This window comes from Aulonocara sp. 'chitande type north' Nkhata Bay, linkage group LG18 (genome assembly GCF_057382095.1).
Source record: "Aulonocara sp. 'chitande type north' Nkhata Bay isolate Kocher_YH1m ecotype deep benthic linkage group LG18, A_spYH_male_GT1.1, whole genome shotgun sequence".
Taxonomy (NCBI): Eukaryota; Metazoa; Chordata; class Actinopteri; order Cichliformes; family Cichlidae; genus Aulonocara; species Aulonocara sp. 'chitande type north' Nkhata Bay.
In genome coordinates this window covers 18,723,215-18,733,025 of record NC_141361.1, presented here as the reverse complement: position 1 = coordinate 18,733,025, position 9,811 = coordinate 18,723,215, and the positions used below count along the sequence as shown (strand labels likewise).

The 9,811-nt window shown below is 39.3% G+C and overlaps 1 protein-coding gene across 1 annotated transcript; it reads left to right on the top strand.

Annotated features, from left to right (window-relative positions):
• The first annotated feature begins 295 nt into the window (after positions 1-295).
• Positions 296-8,073, top strand: dsg2l (desmoglein 2 like). Its single transcript, XM_086271408.1, has 14 exons — positions 296-489; positions 973-1,095; positions 1,743-1,898; positions 1,975-2,116; positions 2,232-2,395; positions 2,664-2,798; positions 2,931-3,116; positions 3,206-3,486; positions 3,593-3,735; positions 3,832-4,053; positions 4,309-4,539; positions 4,839-4,966; positions 5,059-5,397; positions 5,502-8,073. The coding sequence occupies exons 1-14, from the start codon at positions 436-438 to the stop codon at positions 6,513-6,515; spliced, it is 3,318 nt and encodes a 1,105-aa protein (XP_086127534.1). The 5' UTR covers positions 296-435; the 3' UTR covers positions 6,516-8,073.
• Positions 8,074-9,811: the final 1,738 nt, after the last annotated feature.

Genomic DNA, 9,811 nt, shown 5'->3' with positions numbered 1-9,811 from the left:
AGTGGGAAAGCACGATAGCCAAAAGGACTGTGATACATTTTTAGGTGCACAAAAAAGGAAAGAAAATAAAAAAGAATGTAGTGTGGAAGTGGAAATGTAAAATTGCAGTTTTAGATGGTCAAACGTGAATAGTTTGGATTCACGCGGTCCATTTTGGAGACTTTCATATTGTTTTTCATAACAAACAATGGGCTGCTCGGAGATATTACAGACCAGAACAAAATGGACATAGGACTCCACCTTTCTCCGCCTGCTATCAGCAGTCATGAGTAACCTGAGTGGGGGGGGGAAGAACCGCCCAGCGCTGTAAAACTTCGTCCTACCCCTCGGACGGTCAAAGTGTAAACGCAGTTAACAATAGGCTGCAGATGCAGTCAAACTGAAGCCGAACTCTTACTCGAGGATTGACAACGTTTTGTTTTATTTCTAGACGCGATGGGATCACTACTGAAAAGCAGCATTTTTATTCTCCTGGCGTTCTTTCAAGCTGTAAGTAACACATTCAGTACGTGCAATGTATTGCTACGCATTTAGTGTCGAATGGAGAAAAGCGGATCTATACAGGTGTGGCTCTGGCTTGTGGTGTGTATGTGAGCGCTAAAGATGCCGAAGATGATATGTCCTTAATCTTCCTGTTAAAAAAGAGAAAGAAAAAAAGAGAAGCGTTTTCATCACTTTTATTCGAAAGTCACAGGACAGTTCATTTGGTTTATTTCGCCATACGGGACGTGGGAGGAAAGTTTCGGGGAACAAAGTCTTAATCAGGTCCACTTGTAAGGCAGACGTAATGATTCATTATTAGATATTCTGCTACATCATAACACAGTGGGAATAATGTGCAGCAAGTGGGGTGGACTTCACATTAGATAGATAGATAGATAGATAGATAGATAGATAGATAGATAGATAGATAGATAGATAGATAGATTTGTATAATAATGTCCCTTTTCCTCGCTTTTTGTTCATTTGCAGCTTGTTCCTGTGGGAGCAGAAGGAAATGGACGACTGCTGCACAGGCAGAAGAGACACTGGATCGCACCGCCCCGAAAGCTAATTGAGAACTATGATTACACCGGCCTTGATTGCATTGCTAGAGTGTGTATTTATTTTCTGAAGAATTCCATTGTAAAATTAATGTTTTTCATCTTACAAATATAAATATACATATTTATATGTATATTATTTTCCACAGTCATACAAATATATTTTTTTATGCTGGCAAAGCAACAGTTTAATGTGTTTTAATGTATTTTACTGTGTGAAACAAATCATTTTCAAAAGCTGCATGTCCTTCAGCCACCTTTGCTTTTCACTTACTTGCCTTTAACAAGCATATGTGAGAGTTGCTTCAGAGGCAGACACTGGCAGACTGCCATGTTCATAATGAGTCAGTTCAGACACAGAGACAAATGACAGATACTGCTTTGTGTGCTGCTTTTTTTTTACACAACCCTGTTTATTGTTCTAAAGTGTATTAATCTTCATAACTCACCTACTAATGTTAAGTAACGGCAGAGTTTAACTGATGTATGCACAGATGGTCTCAAAGCAGTCTGAATGAGAACCTGCAATATTTGTCATGCTTATATTTATCATAAATATATTCTACTATAATTATGATTTTAAAAATACAACTTTTTAAATATATGGTATAATATGTTCAGTAAATGTTTTCTTACGTTGTTAACTGAAGGTTTTGGCCTTCCAGATGGATTCATTCTGTTTGTGTATCTGAATTTCAGATTCGCTCTGATAAGGACGAGTATGCGAAGATGCTCTACTATATAACAGGGCCTGGCGCTGACCAGGACCCTATTGGTAGATTTCGTATTAACCATAGCACCGGCTGTTTGAGAGTCTATTCCATTCTGGATCGAGAGGAGATTGCCTTCTATCGTGTAAGAGTCAAATCCTCTTTATAAAGAGCCATGAGTTACAAAGTGAATCAGTTTTTAATACAGTTGTGCTTTATAGTTAAGAGGTGTGGCAAGATACACCAATGGGACCCAGGCTGAAAACTACATTGACCTTAATATCACCGTTGATGATGAGAATGACAACGCGCCAGTCATTCAATTACAGCAATTTGGATATGTCAATGAATCTAGTCGATCAGGTATGTTAAGATTTGTTTGTGTCTTTTTTTATTTGATGGATCACAAAAACAATCCTGTCCTTAACTGAATTCATTTACCGGAGTTGCTATTTTTCATTTACCTTCGATTTCCTAGGTGTTGTTATCATGAAAATAATCGCTACTGATGCCGATGATGAGAGAACAGAGAATGCCCAGCTCTCATACAGCATTGTTGAGCAGGCTAACACAGCTGGGTTGTTCTGGATGAACTCTCGCACTGGAGAGCTCATGGTTCAAAGTACCTCACTGGATCGGGAGGTGAGCTCATTTATGACCTTTTAGGTATTGTGAAAATCATCTTGTGCCTCTACAATTATTTAATGGAAAAGCTTGCAACTCACAAGACTGTAGTCAAATCAGTAATAGTATGTAGATTTTGTCACAGCCCCCAAGTTCATCGTTATAGTACGACCTCATATTATAAACGTAATTTGTAAGAAATTAGTCAAATTTTATTCACCACACTGCATGTACATATTCCAACATATTCATCTGTGAAATAATCATTTCTAACTTTTGTTTTTAGAAACAAGATACATATAAGTTAATGATTAAAGTCTGTGATTTAAATGGACGCCCAGGAGGACTAACGTCAACTGGAGAAGTTGAGATCCGACTTCTCGACATAAATGACAACATTCCAACGCTGGAAAAAGAAATAGTAGGTCTTCCACCTTTACCACATCCAGCCCATCTATTCTTGTGTAAAGTTTTTCTTGTTTTTTGTTTTCATAGTGGTCAACAGTAAGCTTTTTTCAAAAACAGTTGTTGTTCATGTGCACTTTATTTGCAGTATGAAGGGCGTATTGAAGAGAACACTGTCGGTGTGGAAGTTATGAGGATAAAAGCCATTGATATGGACCTAATTCACACAGACAACTGGCTGGCTGTTTTCCAAATTGTTTCAGGCAATGAGGGAGGTTATTTCGATATCACTACGGATGAAAAAACCAATGAGGGAATTATCATGGTTCGGAAGGTAAAGAGTGCTGTGTAAATTAGAGGTAAAAGGAAAAATGTGTTTCGACCAGAAGAGTCAAAATTCATGGATTACCCTTTTATATACAGGCTCTCGACTATGAGGAACTGAAGGTGATGAACTTGCGTGTCATGGTTTCCAACAAAGCAGCGTATAATTTTGGCAGCAGTCAGTCTGTGACAGGGGCAACAGGTATCAAAACCTACCCAGTCACAATTAATGTGGTCAATCAGAAGGAGGGACCTCGTTTCCAACCAAGTGTAAAAGTGGTGACTGTCTCAGAGGAGTACACATCCACCTCCCTCAGCAAAATCATAACTAATTACGCTGCTATTGACACTGACACACAAAAGATTGCCACCAACGTGAGGTACAGTTAAACTGAAAGTGTCGCCTGCGCATATATCAACCGATTCTTACACTGAATATGAAAAGTTTATTTTTGTTCTTACATTAATTTACGTGTGTTCTTCAAGGTATGCCAAACACCGTGACATTGACAACTGGTTGATTATCGATGAAAAGACAGCAGACATCAGGCTGAGTAAACTCCCTGACCGAGAGTCCGTGCACTTGATCAATGGAACATATTACGCAGAAATTATATGCATCAGCAATGGTGAGTTCTGTTAACACGGCAGCAAACATCAGTCTAATCAGGAGTAATATCGTACCCAACAGATTAATATTGATCTTACATTCCACTGGCTTTCAGATCTGCCCTCAAAAACTGCTACGGGGACCATAGCTATTCAGGTGGAGGACTTCAATGATCACTGCCCAAGACTGACCTCTAAAACTCAGACCATGTGCCTTCAGGATAGCGTGATCTATGTCACTGCTGTAGATGAAGACCACTTCCCCAATTCATCACCATTTGAATTTACTGTGGTTGAAGAGAGCACCACAGGGAAGTGGAGAGTGGAGCATTTTAATGGTAATGCCATGTAAACAATCACTGTACGGCAAAATCCAGCAAACGCTTGTTAGATCAACCGTCTGAGCTTCCTTTGAGAGTAAAGGCATTTATGGACAAATTGTATATTGTGTTTTAGAAAAAAAATTGTTTCTTGCTATTTTTTTAAGCATTTATTTTGAGTGTTATCCATGTGCACTTCCTTACACATTGCAAGACAAAAAGTAAACACTTTGTGCAGTATTTTTTTCTTAATTTACTAATTTATTTCTTCAGAAACTACAGTCATTCTGCGAGAAGAAAACTATGTGTGGCCTGGCGTCCACAAAGTGACACTGAAGATCACAGACCAGCAGGGAAAGTCATGTGCTGATGCTCAGATAATAGATTTGACTGTATGTACCTGCAATAAAAACACCAAATCCTGTGTGTCGCGCTCTACGTCGACTGCAACTTTTGGAGCTGCGGGTATTCTGCTGATGTTGCTGGGACTGCTGCTGCTGCTTTGTGAGTAGAGCCCTTGTTTGAGGATTTTACTCTTCCTATTTTATGGGGGGGGGGGGGGGGGGGGGTGTTCTCCATACTTTCACTTAAAAGGTTGCCTAATCGTACATGTTGTAGCAGGCCTAGAGAGACTGACTAATGTGAGTAGTTGTGTCACGCACAGATGCCGGTTTTTTCATAAATACATTCCTTTCCTGTTAAATCTGTTTATTCAGTTAAAGTAATTCATTGATTATTGGACTTAATTTGACCTAATCAGTCGAGCCTATTTTGATCTAGTGGAAAATGTGCCTGTTTTTCAGTGGTGCCTCTCCTGTTGCTCTTCTGCCTGTGTGGGAGTACAGCGGCTATCGGCGATTTCAAGTCTATTCCATACGACACAAAGCAACAGCTGATCTCATATCACACTGAGGGACAGGGAGAAGACAAGGTATTACTGTAGTTTTGATGTGTGCAGGCACCTTCAACTCTGAACGTTTGATAATCAAATTTATCTGACTGGATCCCACACTTCTCTTGCAGGAGGTTCCTCTTATGCATGTCCCAGTGGAGGTTGATGGTGGTGCAGTGACTAAGGATGTCAACATGTTTGAGGGACATGGATACTTTGGAGGGCTGGCTGAGTTAGGAGGAGGAGCAGGTGGAAGAGGGCCCTATAAAGGCAGTGCTATATACACATCCAATATGACAGCTGACAACATGAACCTGTACAACCAGTACAAATACTCCAGTGGACAGAATATGGACTTCCTGAATACAGGAACGATGGCCAGACAAGATATGAATTTCTCTCAATACAGAGGTGGGGCATGGGATGGCATAGCTCTATCTGAGGAATTTCTATGGGACTACTATTCAAGAGTAAGTGATCCCTAAGTTAAGTTGAAATTGCAGTCTTTCAGGTCAGATAAAGACATTATGTCTGAAGCTGTAATATATTCTTTTTCATCCCCACTTCTTTGCAGAAATCCGATCATGCTGCACAGCAACCTCAGGTGAAGGACAGTATGCTGATCTACAACTATGAGGGACAAGAGTCGCTGGCAGGTTCTGTAGGCTGCTGCAGCCTTCTTGAAAATGATGATGATCTTGCATTCCTTAATGACCTCGGGCCTAAATTCAAAACCCTGGCTGAGATTTGCCAGGGGTCAACCATGGTCACTGAATCTGTAGATGTGGCAGTTTCTTCCACTCCAGTCAGACCCGTCTCTCCTTTCAGGCCTTCCACATCCACACACACACATGTCCGTAGTCACACAGAAACCATCAGGGACAGGGATCGCGTCAATATTAACACCCTAAATACCTCCAATGTATCATCCGGCTCTTCTACCGTTATCCAGGAGGAACGTATCACTGGGAGAGCACAGAGTTCAGCAACTCTTCCCAATGTACACGTCCAGGACAACATAGTGATTCCCAGTCAGACACTGCTCATACAGCAACCTGCTATGTACTATGCTGCTACGCCCATGTACGTAGTCGAGTCCAAGCCCCAAGTAATGCTTGTGGCAGGAGGCACGCAGCAGGCAGTGGGTTCAGTAGGCCAAGCTGGGCTAGGTCATGGGCTGGTGCAAGTTGGTGGCCTCCAAAGTTCCCAGGGTGTGGTACTTGTCGATAGACAGGGAGGAATGGGTGAAGCAACAGGGCAGGCAGCACAAGGACTTTCACGAGGAACCATCTCCAGGTCTAGACAACTATTAGTGGTGGAGAATGGATCCTCAGGAGGGGAGCAAGGTGTGCATTTAGCGCAGGGCGTTGTGCAGACTGGACAAAGGTCTGCAGAGCAGGGCTTTGAAGTCCGAAGTGTGCCAGTGAAAGCTCAGGGTTTTTCAGTGGGGTCGCACAGTTCTCTAGGGTCAAATGAGGAAGCTAAGCTGACAGTCACACCCAAGTCACATGGGACCAAGAGAGTGGTTGTGCAGCAGAAAAAGGTCTTGGTGACAGAGAGAAATTTGGAGTCTAGTTCAAGAGCTTAGAGCAACCATTTTCTGTAGCCTCGCTACAAATATTACTCCTGTTTTGACATGTAATGATATACTGACTGGACTGGAATGTACTACAGTACATCAACATGCTGTATTTCTATTAATGCAGATTATTAATTGCGTTATAAACTGGAGTTTGGTCTGCTTGACCTAAAGTCTTATACTGTAGGTTCTCATCCACCGACCTGAGAAGTTAGTATGTAATACAGACTGTAAGGTGCACTTAGCCATCAGAGGCTGGAATTTCAAACTGAAACTAGTTAAAATAACATCTCCTCTTTTTCTATACCAAGCTTGTATTTGTTTTGAATGATATGTCAAAATTCAGTTCTGTCAACAGCAGGGAAATACAATACAGTGTTGACTATAGAGAGGAAAAAAAGGGTAACATTTCTACACAGTCTTACATGACTTGTGTTATTAGAACCCAACCGAGGGAAAAAAAACAAAACACTGAGTGCACTTAACAGACCTATATGTGCTACATTTTTTCAGGTACAAAACTAATATGGCTTCGGGGCAGTAAAACAACTAGTCCTAAACCAGTTTTACGTAAACTTTACTTTCTCTTTTTAAAGGACACAAAGTAAAAACAAGTCTACACCCTTACCTTGGGCAGCAATAGCTGTCAGATCATTGCATCTCCTGTCTATTCAGCCTGCCAAGCTGCTATAGGAGCAGGAACTGCTGCACTGTTTTTAAGTGGTTACGGTACTGAATTAGTCAATAGCCAGAAATCACATGCATGAACTTGATATTCAATTAAAGCGCAACAGATAGGTCTAAACAGATACATCCACACCAAAAAAAAACACAACGTGAGCGCTATAAATCATAGTAAAGCCTTTTTGCAATGAAAATTCCCACACAAGAGTGTTCTCTGCTTAGCGATAATTTTTTAACATATAATGTATATATAATTAGTCTTCAAACGAACACGGTTTTTCGCAGAGGGAGAGGCTGTAGATTTTTCATTTATCTTTAAAGGCTGTCAATATTAGATTTATTGCACAGACTGATGTATTATTTTAGTGTGTTGTGATTTTTAAGGTGCTTAATTTGTACATTGGTATATTTGTTTAGCCATGACTAAAGTTGTCGTGCTAACTGTTAGATCGTTCGCCTACTTCATAATGTGTTCAGAAGCTGTACAGAAACTAGATAAATACTGAGTGTGCTCAAATAACACATCCTCTATTTGAATTGTTGCACTATTTTTATATTTTTCCTGAAAGTATGCATTTTTTATATATATATATATAAGTATTAATTCCATGAGATCTAAGTGCCAAAGCTGAAGAAATGTGTTTTGTGGGATCATTACCAGATTGATTTTGTGTGTGTGTGTGGCTGTGTGTGTGTGTAATGGGATGGGATGAGCTTGCCAGTTTAATGCTGCTGTTCTTGCTACTGACCTGTATTTTTAAACCTGCTTTCTAAAATGCTGTAAGAATATAGCAGTGCAGTGCTAATCCACGGGGATAATGAAGATGTTTTTATTTTAAGGGGTTTTTCAACTTGTATCACAATAAACTCAAACAGAAAAGAATCTGCTTGACACTTTTTACTTTCTGATTTCACACATGACACGATTTATCGTACATCTTTGAGTTAAAAAAAAGTTAAGAACTATGTTTCAGAAATTACTTGCATATCACCCTAACTGTTCTTTTTACAACATTATAAGCTTTTGGATGTCATGTGATATGCAAAATTATACTATTTGCCAGATAGAATGAAAATGAGCATTAATTGGTATTTCATTGTTATTGTTAAGTTATTTATATAAACATATTTGTAATATATTTTATTATATATTTCATATATAAACAATTTAGTTTCAGATTCTTTGGTTACATTTGAAAATGTTTATACAATAGTAAACATAAATGGAAGTCCTTATTTAAATCTGACCATAAGCTGATATAATATTTCTACATAGTTTGTTAATTGAAAGAGACAGTGTATGTAAAGCAATTCTTCAAAGTTAAAAACTTTTTTTTCCCAATAATGTGTTTTAAGCATATGGCTTGGTGATCACCAACAAATTAACTGCATATTTGCATGTCAACTAAAACATGCCACAGGTAGAGACGTTAAAATGTAAGCATTAGCTTCAGGGTTTTCCAACCCGACAGGAGTGTTTCTGCATAGAAGGGATACAACAGGTTTCTCTGTGGTTGACTGACAAAGGTTCATTCATGCTTCACATAAACAGAGGAGAAAGTAAAGTAGAAACTCAGGTTTCAGTTACTGATAATGCAGGAACAGCGCTTTCCTTTTTTTGTGTCTTTTTTTCCCTTGGAGAAACAAAGTAAGCATTATATGCTCGCTATCTGTGAAGTGCACAAAGTAAGAGGGTGTTCTGCCTTTAGCTCAAATTTCAGATAGCAGTCTGTCCGCATAGGGTGTCTGGGTGTTAATGCTTGACCGACTGAGCTAGTGTGTGGTATGGAAACAAACAAACAGTAGTTACAACTTCAAATGTGTCATTAAATGTCAGGAATAGTAATCAAATTAAGAAAACAGTACTGTTCAATAACTTCAAGTGCTAGAGAATACATTAGCATCACAGAGGCTGCTCAGCTGCACAGGGGACAGATCACAGCCTGTCAAGTATGTGTATTTGAGAAGCCGAGGCTCAGTTTATCCATATTGAATGTGGGGAAGCATTGTTTCGAGCTCTCAGAGGGTTCTTGACGTATGGCCTTTTTGATGTGGAAGAAGGCAGCTCTTGTTGCCACTGAAATCCAAAATTGGCATTAACGTTATAATCATTAAACATGTTTTTTAAAATTATCGGGGGTTGTTTTGTTTACTTCCCAAAATAAAATGTAGTTGTGATACATAGTTTATTCAACAGTTCCAACCGTCTTTTTTAAACCCATTTAATGTTTTGTTTCTGGCGACAATGTACTGCTTTGTTTCTTTGCTCCTCTGTGGACAGAAGTGGATCACTTGCAAAGTTTTTCTTTTCAAACCTCAGTCTGAGCTGTCAACATACAAAGCATTAAAGTAGACACAGCTCTGAGCAACTTTGCTAATCAACTTTTCTTCTTTTGTGACATACAAGAAAAAGGTGGCTCAATTTATGACCTGTAATTTGTAATTTGGCCCCATGTAAGGTAATCTGACTAAAAGCTTGTAACGAGCCAGATCTGTTTCTCAGTCATAAAAACAACTTCCTTGTTTTCTTTCCTTTGGGATAACTGGTTCAGAGTAGTATTCTGTGTTATTCCCTGGATGATTTACCCAAAATAAAAATTTTATTTATTGACATTCTGTCT